The following is a 16,341-nucleotide window of genomic DNA, read 5'->3' as shown; positions in this document are numbered from 1 at the left end:
TAAAGTAATTTAAGTCGTAGTTGAAACCATGGCATTACATTTTTTTCTGGATTTACTGCAAAAGTAGGAAGGCAGAGGACAAAAATGGCTGCCAATTATCTATGTCTAGGCAAGTACCTAAAGAAGTTCAGGCCTAATAGGTGACGTGCCTCGGCTATTGCCGCCTGAGCTGTGCCCCAAATTTGTCAGTGAGCCTATAATAACAGTCGGGTAGCATTGCTGTCTCTAGTTATTGACGCAGCCGGCGCTAGTCTGGAGGAAGGGGAAATATGCATTTCAGATGGTTTTGAACACCTGCTAGCCCCAAAAAGTAATCTGAATGTTCATAAGTATGTTAAAGAAGCAGCTGAATACCTCAAGCTGCAAATAAAGAAGGTGCTTTTGTAGGCATGCCTCACGTAGTGTACCGCGAGAAAACGCGTCAAGCTATATCGAAAATAGTTTTGGTTGAGCCAAAGTTCTTATGGATCAAGTGCAAGTAAAACGTTGCAGCTCTGTGATCAGTTGAATTTAACAGGTCTTCAAAAACGTTCGAGAGCACAAAGTTTCTTAAGTTTCTTTTTTATTTCTTCTGATGAACGAGAAGTAAGGGAACCGAGCGGTTCGAATTTTATTGATAATATCATAAGAAGTCAATAAACAAAGACACCAAGGACAGCATGGGGGAAATGGCTTGTACTTTGTAACTGAATTAAACAAATGATACATTAATGGAAATGAAAGTGGATGAAAAACAAACAGCCGCAGATAGGATACGAACCCACGTCTTCGCATTACGCGCGCGATACTCTTACGAATTGAGTTACCGCTGCGGCGTTTTGCCATCCACTTTCTGGGGTATTTATGTCTTACTACTAGAACTAACCCTGGGAATGTTAGCCAGTGACAGCACTCACAAGCTTTGGCGGCGGATGAGTAACATCCTTTCTGCCGCAATCGTCACGAGCACGGGATATATTTGGGTGAGAAGCTCAACTAAGATCGAGCTTCTCATCGCTGTCAGAGATTTTATTGAAGAGTCTGACACTATGTCTTCTACTAAATGTGTCCCTCTATTCATTCACACTTTTTAAGTATTGCTTGGCTTTTATTTGTGCTCTACTTTTATTGCTTTTATGATCGCACTGTGCAACAAAAGAGCTGTGTATGCATTGTGTACTTATTTTTTTTGGTGTTGCCCATTTTTTATGAGTCTTCATTTTAGCTCAGTGTTACAAGCGTATAGCAGCAAGATTCTATGAATCCAAAGTGATGTTGATCTTTGCATATGTTGATCATTGCATGATTGTTTATAAATGTGGTGGTTCCGAGGGAAGACATGCTTCTAACTGATGTGAAAAATTTTGAAACTAGCACTAGTTCCCCTCTGAGATGCCTGTTCAGAAACGCCTACAGTTTCTAGATGTTAGTCTCTCTTTTTTTTTAATGAGCACGTGTACTGAATGTAGCAGTCTCATTTTCTAAAGGGTGTATTAAAATATGATTCGGCCCAGTCCAAGGTGAATAAGCGTGACATCGTTCTCAACTGCCTGCGTGCGGCCCTCAACAAGTCCTGTGAGTACAGGCTGTCAAAAAGCGTCAATGGGAAACACGCAGCGCCTATACGAAGATGACTTCCCTAAGACATCGTTGCATAGTTTCTTGAGAGCCTCGCCAAAGACGTTCATTCTGCTGGGCGAAAGAGCCGTGGTCCCACGTGACCGAAGAAGCGCTCAGTGGCTGTGCCTTGCATTCACCAGCTGCCAGACCGCCTCAAGCTGGTGGCTGGTCAATGTTGCGTTCTCGTTGTATTATCGGCGCCGAACGAACATTCAGGAATATGTCGTGTGGTGAATAGAAGAACAGAAATAGAAGCAGTGTGTTCAGAGATCCACTTTTCGTGACATGCCGGATAGGAGCTGTTTACAGTACATCACTGAGATGTGGCAAGCTGGCCAGACATGGAGGCAAATTGACGAGAAGCTTAGGGAACACTGTGTGCAGGAGCGGGCGCCAGCAGGGTCGAGACATCGTGCAGGTAACTGTTAACGATGCCATTACATGTACTACTTTGTCTGAAGCCACACATGTTCTGGGGTAGTATAAAAATTAGGGGTATGCCAATATTCAATATTCCCTGTATGAATCGAATAGTCATTTAGCTATTCGATTCGTATTCGATTCTAGAACTTACTAATCAAAAGTTCTGTATTATGTTTTTTTTTTTTTTAATATATAAAGGACAAAAACGCTTATTGCAATCTCGAGAGAGATAGACATGTGAAGAGGGGGTAGCACGAAATATTTTTCACTACTCGGGAAGGGCTGCTTGCAGAAATGGTATAGGAACAGTTCGGAATAGATTTACGTTATAAGCACCCCAGGTCACCATCCCACGAGTAAAAATGTACAGGCCGACACCGCTATAAGGCCAAGAGTGCCCACGCCGCATGCACGCTTTTTGCGCTCGTAGTCAAGATGTCTCGACCACCGCTGCAGCTCGACCATCTGCTCGATCACTATATAGAAGCGTGGTCCACACTGTACATGCCGGCACCAAAGTTAACATATATCACTTAGCGCAAGCAACGGCTGGTGTTGCATTTCCCATAAGATAAAATAGAGAACGTGATGGCAGCAGCAAAACAGATGAAAAAAAGAAAGCTGAATTCAATAATCGCCAAAGGAACAGCCAGCAACGTAGGCGGCAGAAAGCAGAAGAGTCAAGATTGTGTCCGTGCTGCTCCCCAATTGATGCGATGCGGCGAAGGCGTATCTCTTTACCACATTGCAACGCTGCCGACGCTAACTTGCAGTGCCGCGCCGTTGCGCTGACAAGGCGCAGAAATTCCGGCTAACCCTTGCAGTTCTTGCAACGTTGCACCTCGTAGGCACGCACAATAATGAGGCTCCGCAGGATTTTTTGCCGGCCGAGAACCGGTCGCTTACTCCATCCAGCAGGCAGAGAAGCCTGTAGAAAACTGCACAAACAAAAAAAAAGAAAAAAATTAGAAAGGGCGGCGTCTATGCGCTTACGCCCCGGCGGGCCACCTCTACATGTGTGCTGTGCTGTGTGTGCGAAACAAGTCAGATCAAATCACTTATTTTCGTCCGTTTTATTAAAGACACAAAGGGAGTTGTTGTTATAGACAAATCGATAAAACCAATGACTTGGGTCTCTTTTTTTTTTTTTTTGACAACAGCAGCAGGTAAATTCCGGCATCAACTGAAACGGAGAGCAGGGCAGAAAGGTACACACGCAACGTCAGAACCCAATTTAGGAAGAAAATCGTGAAATGTGAATGCACGGGGTCTACCGCGATGATTATTAGGAAAAGTGTTTCACACCAGTTCGGTTTATTATACGAAAGCGCATCGTTTGTTTACATATGTTGCACAATTCAGACTAGTTTGACTGTGCTTGTAGGTGGACAGATCGCAGAGCACAACATATCATAGCATAGAATAGATTCTAAACGCATAGCTAGTGGCTATGCGTTTAGAAGCGATGGAAGTGCGTACTGCAGACGATCTTTGCTGTAAGTCAAACGCTGGAGAGGAATCTTCCATGATTTTCGGATGTCTGAGGAAATATTGACTTAAACTTTTTCCGTATATGAGCTAAAGAAGTGATTAATAAAGTTAGCTGTAGGTCTATCTAACACCTAAATAAATGAAAGAATAACTGCAATACGTCTATAAACGATTAGGAACATTCGTATAGAAGAGCAGAACATTGGGCAAGTTGGCTTAGACTCATAGATGGGGGCAGCGCAAGGGATGAAGACGAGGAACACGTCAGCGCCGTGGTAGTCGTCTCACTTTTTTCTTCTTCATTCCTTGCGCTGCTCCCAACCACGAAACTATAAGCATTCGTTAGGCAGGGAACTCTCGCTTGAGCGAACTTCAAGGCAACCAAGGAAATAGTTCACTTAACTGAAAGTTCACCAAACTGAAAGTTCACCTAGCTGAATATTCACTAGAATACGGAACAGCATAGGACACAGCAGGTATCGAGCCAAAAGTATGAAATGCAATTTGTGGAGTTATGTGCATCAATATATACAAAATGCATAACAGCTACATTGCTGCCTACCTCATTACGAAAAAAATCTGTGATTTTCATTTGCACTGGTGCTCTTAATGCGCAAGAAGTAACAAAGCTGTTCAGAGATTCTATGTTTTTGTGTACTTCTTCTGGCATAGCGTGTTGCTGAGACACGATGTCTCACAACTTTCCAAGGCAGCCTACACCCTCGGTTAGAATTACAGGATTTGAATCTGCCTCTGCCATTGCATCCTCCTCTTCTTATTCTTCTAGACGAACCCTGGAAACAATCTCCAGATCTGATGGTTCGGCACAGGTAACGAGCTCACTGTCACACTGCACGTTGAATCCGCTGGAGGGGCGATTTGGGGGCGGCGGGCATTGGCTTCGTCAGCACTGCAGAGCGCGAAACATCGTTGAACTGATCTGAAACATGAGCCCGGGTCCACTGATCAAGTTCGCTCAACTGAAATATTCGATATTTAAAAGTTTGTTTAACGGAAATACTCTTTTTACATTAAATACATAGAAAAACTGCCAGAGATTTTCTAAAAGTTTGTTATTCTGAAATATTCGTTAAACCGGCGTTCGTATAACCAAGAGTTTACTGTATGCAAATCTTAATTTTACAACGTCGTCGTGGTGTTCAATGCAACTCAGTTCAAGGCAAAATCCTAATTATCCGTAATTTTTGAACCTGTGCTTGCCTATACATGCACTGAAGAAAGAATTGCCTTTTTCAGCATGCCGGCTGAGATGCACCCGGCACCGATGCATATCGGCTGCGCGAGGAGTAATTAAGGCGAAGTGAATTTCTGGCACAGACGCCAGACTACGGAGACAAGACGAATGCTCAAGATTAACCACGGCGCGCAGCAGCCAGCCGTCGAGTGAAACTCGCTAGCGATATCTCAGCAGCCCGTATCAATGGGGACTCCGCATATACCGTTAACTAATGCACGGCGGCAGAACCGTGAGAGACCTGCGGGCTGTTGAGAAAGTTCTGTTCGACGTTTCGCGGCTGCAGCACCGTTATTCTTGAGCTGCCATCTTATGGCAGTAGTCGCGCCGGTGCCCTCAACGTCGCCCTCGACCACCGGCCACGGTTTTTTTTTAAATTAATTTCGACAGCATGGGAAGCTCGGCTTCTGCAGAGCCTGCTATCCCGATATCGCAGCTCAAAGAAAAGAATTAAACGAGAGAAGGAGGGAAATTACTCCCCCACCCAACACCTTTAATAAGGAAGCATACTTTAGATAGAAAGAGCATGACGTAAAGTTGCAAATTTTTATGCACGCCTTGTGTATTACAGAGTCAGGGCATCATCTGTAGTGAGAGGCTCCTTCTGCTGAAGGCAATGCATATCAAAAATTTATTAACGTGGAAATGCCATCATGGTGGCTGCAACCACGGTTACACTCCACAAATACACATGTATACCTCTCAAGGAACGAGCAGAAGCTCTATTATTAGTTTTCCCTTGCCCAGACCAACGACTACGCTCGCTTCTTCCCGATCGATTTCCTTATTCTGCCTTCCCAACTGTGTTATGCTAATGAACTCTTTTGTCAGAGTTGGTGGTAGAGCTGGCGTTAGAGCTGGAACCGGGAGTTGTAACTCACTCGGTTCGCGCTTTAAGCCGACGCTGAACGTGACGCGAGCTTACGGCGTAATCCCGATCAAGCAGCAGCGTCGCTCTCCGGTCGCCTCCCGCTAGCGGAATTTATCGATCGCGCCGTCACGCCACGGCCTTCTAATTCAACGAAATCCTCTAGAGCAAGTGGATTTCGGCTGACCTCACCGCTCGCATGTTCTCTTCGTCTCGTGCGGAGGACCGCCGATATTCGGCTATATCGGTCGGTGTCAGCGTGTTTCGCCTCGGAGAATGCGCGCTTATAGTTTCTAAAAAAAAAGAAATTATGAGGTTTTACGTGCCAAAACCACGATCTGATTATGAGGCACACCGTAGTGGGGGACTCGGGAAATTTGCGCCATCTGAGGTTCTTCAACGTGCACCTAAATCTAAGTACGCGGGTGTTTTCGCTTTTCGCCTTCATCGAAATGCAGCCGCCGTGGCCAGGCTTCTATCCCGCGACCTTGTGCTTAGCAACCCAGCACCACAGCCACCAAGCGACCATGGCGTGTGCTTGTAGTTTCTTGATGCGTGATTTCGGCTGTGAACAACGCGAAAGACTTTTGCGCGGTTGAGCTTTAAAAACACCTTATATTTATGAACGCCATTAGTATGACTCCAACAAGGAATGCCGGCATGTTGACCAAAGCCTTATAGCGGACAACATTATCGCTTCGACGTCAATTGGGCGTAGAAATGACGCCCGCCACAGGCGACTTTCATGAAAGGGTATGAATACGAGCTAGTTCGTACGAATTCCACGGCGAAAAACAGCGCGAAAAAAAAAACGCGGACATGGGAGAAACACAGTACAAGCGATGAATGTTTTGATATGAACACAGGACAGCGCTTGTCCTTTGTTCCTCCCTTGTGCGTTTGTTTTTTTCGCGCTGTTTCTCAAATAAATTCTTGGCAGCTTATCTCTGCGAAGACAAGGAAGAAAAGGTAGAACGGGTAGAAATGCTGTAATGGAAGGGAAGACAGAAAAGAAAGAATATCTCGGAGCGCGCAATGTATAGCGAAGGAGGAAGACCTTGTTGTACATTCAGGACTCTTAAAAACAATGCCGCACCTTTAGAGCTTCTCATAGTTACGTAGGTTGGGGCCGATTTCCAAGATTTTAATCTCCTGCTATTCAGGCAAATGTACTTATAGGTCTCGAGGCTCAGCCTTCTTAACTATAGATTTGTCTGCGTTCTTACGCAGCATTCCTTTCCCGACGAGGCCCCTCTGATTCTGTGGACGTTCGGCGGTCCCGGTGTGTCCTCACTGCTCGGACCGTTGCTCTTCAACGGTCCCTTTACTTTAGATGCGCAAGGGCGACTCGTGGCGGCATCTCCGGCAAGCGGTCAGCTGCAGTCGTTCGCGCACGTCCTCTACCTGGACCACCCGGTCGGCAGTGGGTACAGCTTCGCCGAGCAAGAGGGTGACGACAGGACGTTCGCCAAGAGCATCGACGACGCCGTCGACGCGGTCGACGACTTCCTGTGCCAGTTCGAGCTCCTCTTCCCCGAATTTCGGGGCCGGCAGTTTTACTTCGCCGGAGAATCGTACTCGGGTACGTAGCGCATTCTTATTTCACTGCGAGCAGCACTTAGGAAATATAGGAAACGCATTTGTTCTGCTTGTTCGACGCCCCTTGATTCGAGCACGGCACAGTTTGGGGCAAAAACGAAAAGACCGGCGCCTTCGAATTTATTCATGGATCGTGGCTTTTTTTTTTTGTTTGTTAGCATCAAATCAATCTAACTTAACCGAACCTTCTAGTTATTACACAACGGACGGCCTGCGGAAGCGAAGAGACAGTGTTTCCATTGGACCTCGACAAACGACGATGGTTTGCTGCCGCGCTCAACATGTGCGCCGTACCACACTGCCCAGCCATGCAAAGGCAGGCACTTTGCATTGACTGATACGCAGCGATTTGATTTCGCTCTACAATAATGCATACCAACTACGGGGGATGGGCTAAGAATCCGATCGTGCCCAATAACATCCATGTTTCGAACAAATCGCAGGGTGAGGTAATATGTGATTAATATTTCCTTGCGCAGTAGTGTAGAGATAACGATGTACAATGCAGTCATTCGAGTAAAACAAGTACTTCTTATTTATGATTTGTTGTGATCAAAATGTACATTTTTTAATTGGTCTTATGATTAGAATTGCAGTGCGGCCTTCTGTTACGCAGATGAAAGCCGTAGCCGGTGAGTAGCTGCGGCTGATATTCTAAGAGGCAATGTTCCAGTCTTGTTCTTTTGTCTCTTCCTTGATCCGCTCCTCACATGATCACTGCGTGCAAGTTTGACTACGCGTACGTTCGTAGACTCAATACTGCAAGCATACGTCACGTCCATGGCTCACCATGTATCAGTATCGGCACATGATTCGCTTTGCCAAATCATTTGGAAGGCTTAATGGAGACTGAAGTTCGTGTAGCCTAAAGAGACGACTCGGAGATCTTTCTAAAGCTGCTCTGACGAGCGCGAAAGTAGGCGGGCATGCAGAACTCGTGTCGGTACGCTTGGGTTGCAGCTCGTCGCCATTTACAGCGGCTAATGCAGACCGACTCGGAAGTGCGTGAGTCTGTCGTCCGCCGCTTCCGTGGCTCTCCGTGTGATTGAGGTGTTTTTTGTAGCGCAATTGGTAGTACGCTCATCATGGCGCCTGTGAAGAAACACAAAAGATTCTACTTGCGCGAGCGCATAATTTGGTTCTTATACACGTTACACATAATTCCTTACACATGTACGTTCAAGCACATGCGTGCGTAGGAAGGCGCCGTAGCCTCCTAACTAATCCGTAGAGAGATAGATAGAGAGAAAGGCAAAGGAAGGACAGGGAGGTTAACCAGAGATTATCTCCGGTTGGCTACCCTGTACTGGGGGAGGGGAAAGGGGATCCGTAGCCTCCTAACGCCACTGCCTTCTACCAATCCGACATCCTTTCGTGCTTTCTTTTGCTTTCCCTTTCCGCTTGGCACGGCCAGCGAGAGACGCCTTCGGCTTCGCCAACCGGTACCACGGTAAGGGGGTCAAGACGAGCCTGAAGTTGGCCGGCATCATGAGCGGCGCCGGTTTCATCGCGCCGCTGCTGAGGGCCGCCAACCCCGCGAAATTCCTGCTCCAGCTCGGGCTCATCGACGTCCACGGGAGGCGGCTGTTGGACGAGAAGTTTAGGCAAATGAAGGAATCGGTGGACGACGAAGAGATCATCGTGGCTCTCTTACTGCTCAGGTTGGTGGCCCGGCCAAGTGACTCGTCTTATTCACCGTTACCGTCGCCATAGTAAAGCTTTTCCCACTACAAAATAATGACTGTTGCCTTTCTAAGTTACCTGCCATGGTAACTGTACGGCTATTAAGTTTCTGCCACTGATGTTAGCATGAAGTCCAATGAAATAAAGTTAGCCGCAGACGTAAATGGTTGTTTATTTAAGAAAAGTGGAGAAGAAAGTGAAAGTAAGTGAATTCCTGCTCGTTGGTGGTGATGTTGCTGGTGATCTTCCTACACGCCAGATTAGCCTGGAAAACTTGGCCGGCTATTGCTGCGTGTGAAATTCCGCGTGGCAATTGCCGATTTCCGTGCGGCGATTTTTCCGTCAAATATGTTGGCACGAATTGATCGATCCCATCTCTCGCAGAAATGACGCTTCGTAGCACAATATCTGCAGTCCTTTTGAGATAACTGACTGTTCTGCACATTCGATGATGACAATTATGATGATGGCCTCATACTATGGCTCGTACCCTCACTGGGGGATTCGCCATGAATTGTGTGCTTGAACTTTTACTTAATGTTTTGAAGTATTAGCTAGATCAAAACAAAAGCAAGAAACAAACAAGAAAACAAGAAAAACACTAAAAACTTTTTCGTTTAGTTGATTGTGTGTAACCGCAAACGGCACCAAACACGTCCCTGTGGCTGGCACCTATAACTGACGCACCGAAAGTTAGTATTATTTCTGATGATAATATTAACCCCAATTCAGCACGTGGAATTTCTAGAAATCTTTTTCTTAATAATTTGTATCGGCGACATAACAAAAATTAGTGATCTGGGGATTCTGTCTCTTGGCAGTATGGGCACACGGGTGATAGCGTCAGACTAGTCCTGTCTAAATACAGGTTTAAAGGGGGGACACGGCAGCATAATCTGGTGATCATTACTTCCGATTCTCTTGATGGAGACCGCTGTATTTTCCAGGGAAATCTTAGGTGCTGAAATTTTGTTGATGTTCTTATTGATTCAATGATATTATGCTCCACTCAGGGATGCTCGCGTTAATGAATCTGTCATTCCACTTAAATGTAATGCACCGTGACCTGATACCTATAATAGCTTTTAAAAATTCAACTGTGGAGGAACTGCTTTTAGAAACGTCTTTGGAGTTGGTGAATTCTATGAAGCTGTAAGGGAAATATACAGACAGAAAGCAAATATGTTATAATAACCGCACTGATTGCAAGTGACTTTCCGAAGCGCTAAAATCATTGCCAAAAGCTCGGCTTCAAAAACGGGATTGAAATTTTGCTGTCTCAAAGAGAATGACGAGCCAAGCGAAAGCGAGAAAATGCCTACGCCCACCTTATCGGTGTTCCCTGATCCGTCTGTGGATATTATGTTATTCGTTTGTACGTGTGCAAGGCAATCTTGCAGCAGGTTATTTAACAACGTGACTGATTACAACTTAGGGCCATCGCTGGCCCGTTGCATTGGTCGCACAGCGTGTTGTGCGTGCGCAATCAACATTAAGGCAAACAATAGACAGTTTTGGTTGGACGTCCGCAGGAAACCCACGGAGGCGCCAGTGCGCATGCGCAGTACGCAGGAGCGCGCACGGTATCTTGCGTGCAGCTGCAGCTTTTCAGAAGCTGCGTAGCGTGCGCTGGGGACTCGGCGGGCTTTGCGGGACGTTCTCGCGTGTCCACGAGAGCGCATTTTTCCATATCGCTCTAGCCGAAGATACGACTCCGGCTTGTGGTTTGACCTTAGGTGGCGACTCATATTGGCTGCACAGTTGCAGAAGGTGTGGCATATGGCGGCGCTGAGTAGCGCGCTACCGGCTCCTGCGCGTGCAAGCCAGCAATCCCCTTCTCAACATTTGCGCACTGCCAATTATTGCCGTATCGTGCGCGGGCGCTTTGCTACGTACGCACAACCTCGCCCATTGCGTATGTGGGTGGTTGCGGACGCCCAACTAAAGCTGCCTAATGTCCAAAAAGCAGTGCGGCAACCTAGCGGCCGCGGCCACTCGGGCACACCTCAAACGGCAGCTGAAAAAGGGCTTCGGCTTTCAGTTTTCCCCTAAAAGAATTGTTTTCTCGTAGGTTCGTATTACAATTCTAAGCTATCATGTCTGTAACTAGCGTGTAAGTCGTACCTTACGCACGTTGTGACGCCATTCACTTTTAGGCATTCATCTAGTTCATTAAGGCACTTGCGCCTGGCGAAGGACCTAGGATAATGAGTATGTATGCTGCACTGCCGCAGAAGTGCATGCACGCATGACGTACATCGCTCGGGCTGGTGGTGCTTGTCTCGCGTCGGCAACACCTTCGCTGTACATCCACTTTAACAGGGTGGCATGGAGGCGGAATCCCTTCTTTCTGTTTAGGTCTCAGGCTCATTCACAAAATATATTGATGCCAAAGCGTCAAATAGCCCATTGAGCCACATAGCCGGCGCCTGTCATCTAGCACGGCACCTAAACTCGCATTGCCATTGGCTGTGACGCCCCGTCACGAGCTGCGCCTCGACGGAGATAAGCGAGGGAAAGGGAACACCTGCTCGCCGCGACTCATCGCCTGACAGGCGTCGCCTCGTCGCTGGCATGCGGCGTTGGCAGCGCAGGCTGCTGTTGCGGCTTGCTCGCTTGGGCAGCCCGTACCGCTACGCTACAATACTCGCAGCACAAAACTTCAAGAACCACTCTGCGCTGTTCAATTGGACATTAATGCTTTCGCATTCACAACTCATAAAAATGGCTTAGGCGCCCCTGTATCTTTCTTTCTTTTTTTTTTCTTGCTCAGGGCTCATTCGGACTAAGACTCGGCAAACTTTTACTCAGCAGGGCTCACTCGCATTCAGACTCATAGGTCGCTCTGACTCTGATTGAGTTAACTCTTGGGTGAGTGTTGCATATCGGTGACGAACTGTGAAAATGCCACATAGGGATTTCTTGTGCCGGGCTTCTCTACATTACCCTTGCCCACAGATGGGTTTATAAGCTACTGTCACTGCCTTGATGCGGTCACTTGTAACCTGATCTTATAGTTGCTTACCGTCAGCCAGGCTGCTGCCCGGTTACTTTGTTATGCAGTAAAGGCATGCCGTTCTAAAGTTCTGACTTCCTGGACGCTGCGTGTAACTGCTACGACAGTGCCGACCTATGCGCGTGACGAAAACTAAATATTAAGCTGTCCGCAAAGCTCGCGGAGCTACCATCGCTTTTATTGCTCTGTAGCATGAAGCCCACTTTTTGACGTAGGAGTCAAACTCTGCGGTCAACTAAACGGCGCGTTTCTGCTTTTCAGACGTATCTGTACAGGAAAATCTGAGTCGTACATAGAGTTGTGGCTTCCTTTGACAAAGATGTTTCAATTCCGTCCACCGTAACGGTCACATTAAGCCCGATGTGGCAAAAAAAAATTGAATTGAATAGAATTTATTGACAGGAAAGACAGAGAGGTCGACCTGAGCTAGTGCGTTCTAGTCTGCTACAATGCACTGGGGAAGAGGGAAGGGGCGCGAAAGTACTGGGATCGATGATGATGATAGGAGAAGTGGTGAGTGCTTATGTATATCAGACAGTTGTCTCGCTAGAGCCGCTCGTCAAGCTTGGTGTCCTGCAGAAATTCAACAACACTTTAGTTGCACGCATTCAAGTGGCAGTGTCAGGCCATGCATGGGCCGAGGATAGCTTCCTCCGACAGTGGTTGCCTGCCAACGCCAGCTAGGAAACTTTCTAACGTCCTTCAATCCAGCATATAGGCTGGGCAATCGCACAGTATGTGTTCCAGTGTTTCAGGCATCTGCCAGTGTTCACAATCAGGGCTGTTCGATTGGCCGATGAGATGTGCGTAGCGCCGGGTGAAAGCAACGCCCAGCCGAATCCTGTGTAGCATTGACGTTTTGCTACGCGTAACCTTCAGGGGCAAACAGGATTTACCGTCTCGGTGGATCTTATGTAGGCGTCTGTGAATGTTGTCATCGTGGGCTCTGTACGTCTTTGTAAGGTCATGCATGAGTGCCTTGATCATGTAGTTGGTGTCAGGTCACGAGAATGCAATCTGTACTTCATCAGAGGAAGAGAAGGCCAATCTTGTCTCACTGTCAGCGAGTTCATTGCCAATTACACCCCAATGACTAGGCAACCATTGAAAAGTGATCACGTGGCCACTTAACTCGGCACTGTGATGAAGTTCGGCCATTTCAAGCACGAGCAGGTAGTATGGTCCTTTCTTTAAAAAGCATTTTAGCGCCTTTTTATGCAACGGAAGCGCCTGTTTGTAAACAAGAACTGTTTACATTCGCACAGTTATGTTTCAGCAAATGTAACAGTTGAAGAATGCTAGCTTGAACAGCGTATATTTTTTTGATATTGTGGTGCGTAGCCTTACAGTTGGAGCATCACAAATTCTGGCTTTGAACCGCTCTTTACAGCAGTTCATTGCGCTCGCGCCATTTTATCTTCTTCGTTGTGGGGTTTTGTTGTTTGTTTTTACATTTATTAGAGGCTTTGGTTTATTTTACCTTAGGCATCTTGTTTCTCCAGGTTGAAATTCATTACTGAAAACTTATTTGAACTAATGGTCATAAGACTAAACTTCATAATGACTAGTGTTTTTTACCATCGTATTATATACAGACAAACTCTACAGCAGGTCAAACCTTTGATGCCGGCAAGCAGACTCCCTATATCGTTCGAAGCAACAGGAAGGAAGGAAGAACACTTTATTGGCGTGACCGCTCTAGTCTGAGTCGTCCAAGCTTGTGGAGGTGGTTCTCAGCACTGGCGAAATGGCAACGGGTGTCATCGCCCCCGTATGTGGTGGAGGTGACGCACCAGGAGGAGCCACAGAGTCTGGCGCAGGTTTTTTGTTGGTGCGACCCAGCTCGCCTAGGTGTAAGACATGCACGGGGGATGTTGGCGCGCCTGATGATCTGGGATAAGGAGAGTGCGCGCGGACTCTCCCCCAGTGCAAGTTTACCACATTAGGATGCTGCGGCCTACAGACCTGACAGATGGGGTCACCTGGTCTACCCTCAATGCGATGAATGATTGCCCCACTATAGAGAGTGAGGGTCTCTGATTGTCGGATTACAGACGCTTCTGCGCGTGGAAGGCGCTATGAGGGAGTCGGCAGGAGCATGCGCGATTCGTGGGCCTCTTTGAGTCAGGCGTGGTGTTGCTTGTGGTGTTCAGCTCGTCCCGCTTCCGGCAATAGGAATGGGACGCTCGGTATGACTACGTGAGCTACAGCCATAAATACTCAATGGTGTCCTCGGCTAACAACATCTCGTTTCTCTCGATTTCCAGGGAGGTGTTCACCAAGACAGAAGAGGACGGACCTTCGCTGTTCGAGTCGCTCACGGGGTTCCGCCACCGAGCATCGGCGCTTCACTCCACGGAGCCACCAGAATTCGCGACTTACCGGAAGTACGTCACGAGCGAAGACTTCAAGAGGGCCATTCACGTGGGCGTCAACGCCACTATGGACCGGCAGCGCAACATCGTGAGCACCACCCTCTACTCGTACGACGCCTTCAAGGACGTCAGGGAGCTCATGGCGACGGTGCTGGACAAGCAGCGAGTGCTTGTGTACGGCGGGAACATGGACGTCGTCTATCCGGCGGATGACGTCTACGGGTTCCTGCGGTCTCTACAATGGAAAGGCGAAGAGGACTTGAGGGTAGCGAGCAGAAGGCCGTACAGGAACGCATCAGCCGCAGGAGGTGAAGTGGTGGGCTACAAGATGATTGTCCGCAACTTCACGTACGCGTTGTTCGTGAATGCCGGTCACTACGTGTCACTGGACAGTCGCAGAGCAGTCGTGGATCTCTACAGAGATTTTGTGCGCTCCAACACCACTTCTACTTAGCGAACCATTTCGTTTCCTCGTCCTACTATGCATACAACATTTTACAAATGCTCGACGAGGTTCTGATACAACTCGTACCTCAACGTGATTTTGACCTCCCAGGTGCCCTCGCCCGCCAAAAGGAGGTATCACTCCAACAGGTTTGCCTGTATGGGGCTTTCACACATCACATGCGCTAGGCGGGGATCTATCGGCGCCTCTTCGAGCTGCTCGCTCATCTATCCACTAGTCCGGGAGTGACACACGCTTCACCTTTTATTGATGGGCTCCTGTCTCCAAACAGCCCGTCGACGTCCGCGATAATAGCACGGTTGTTCATACCATTCGGCATCAATACTTGTACTGCTGCATCCATGGACCATATTATCACTGTTTTTTGAACCTCATGCGACAGACAGCGTTGACAGGCATATGTAACTCTATTTTTTAATGCCAACTAACGCGCAAAACAAATGTCTACGCGCTCGTCTCAGCTGCCTAACGACAGAACTTTATTAGAAGAAAAGATTCTGAGACCTGCGCCGACGTGCTCAAGTATGTACAAGGCCACCAAAGCGCTATTGCTTTTTCTAAGGCGACGGGACTACACGACCATCTGTGAATGTCAGCGCACGTTCCACTGCGGCTGTGGGCGCAATTTTGTTTCTCATGTTTCTGTGCTCATTTCAATTTCCCAGGGTGCAGGTTAGCCAACGGAGTACAACCATGCATAGTCAACCTGCGTGCCTTTCGTTGTTCGCCCTTTCTTTCTAGAGATAATAAATCGGTAACCAAGACATACAAGCGCATTGCGATATCACCTAAAATTAAAATAAATGTACTATGGACATACAAACATACCTTGCAGTTACTAATTAAATAAAGTCCTGGCTCCATATCTCATTTCCTAAACGGATCAGGAAATGATTTCTTACTATACTCAGTCCTATTATTACGTTCCGTTCCCGATATAGCAGACTTCGACGGACACTATAAGAACGTCAACAGTCTGTCTGCGACGAGAAAGGATACTGAGAGCTCATGCTTCCATTACTATCTTTATTATCTGCGATTCGCCATGACAAATCCAGAAGGGGAGAATAACGGCTAGTGGACCACTCGATTCTACAACGTATTAGCTCTTTACGTTCGAATCCTCCGCCTGATTACTGTCTGCTGAAACTTCCTCGCTAAATAGCAGGTCGCGTCTTACTCACGTAAGAACCGCATTCATCCAGAAAACTGGATTTTTAGTTAACGTTCCCTGTATTACGCCCCGATTTGCATGAGCTTAACGAAATAGTTACTGTGTACACACGACTGGGACTGCGGCTAGCTGTCTTACGCGGCACACTTCTCGTCGACGTTAATGGAAAGCGTTAGCCTGGTCGGCACACAACATCGTTAGTGTTAGCGTGATTACGTTATAACTGAACGTTGCTGCTTTGTCAGCGACACCCGGCGATGCTGAGCTTAACCAAAACATGGTTTCATTGTTTCCTACGGCTTACGATGTTCCTTGGCACAAGTAACAGTTGTATCAAAATGATTATCGTATCCAAGAGGGCTAGCTGGAGAAAACGTTTACCGTGATACTAA

General features: G+C 47.4%; 1 protein-coding gene across 4 annotated transcripts in view; it reads left to right on the top strand.

The window, feature by feature from the left end:
* LOC126523542 (venom serine carboxypeptidase-like) overlaps positions 1-16,341 on the top strand; it is a 57,408-nt gene that overhangs the window by 24,134 nt on the left and 16,933 nt on the right. The window contains exons 4-6 of one of the 4 annotated variants that reach the window (XM_055066900.2): positions 6,867-7,218; positions 8,650-8,896; positions 14,202-14,617. In XM_055066900.2, coding sequence (XP_054922875.2) covers positions 6,867-7,218; positions 8,650-8,896; positions 14,202-14,617 — 1,015 coding nt within the window. Of the gene's footprint in view, positions 1-6,866; positions 7,219-8,649; positions 8,897-14,201; positions 15,603-16,341 lie in introns of those variants that run through there. The other 3 variants (XM_055066901.2, XM_050172140.3, XM_072288848.1) reach the window with 3 other exon arrangements.

This window comes from Dermacentor andersoni, chromosome 6, assembly GCF_023375885.2.
Source record: "Dermacentor andersoni chromosome 6, qqDerAnde1_hic_scaffold, whole genome shotgun sequence".
NCBI lineage: Eukaryota > Metazoa > Arthropoda > Arachnida > Ixodida > Ixodidae > Dermacentor > Dermacentor andersoni.
Note: the sequence above shows the minus strand (reverse complement) of the source record. Positions and strands in the feature narration are given on the sequence as shown.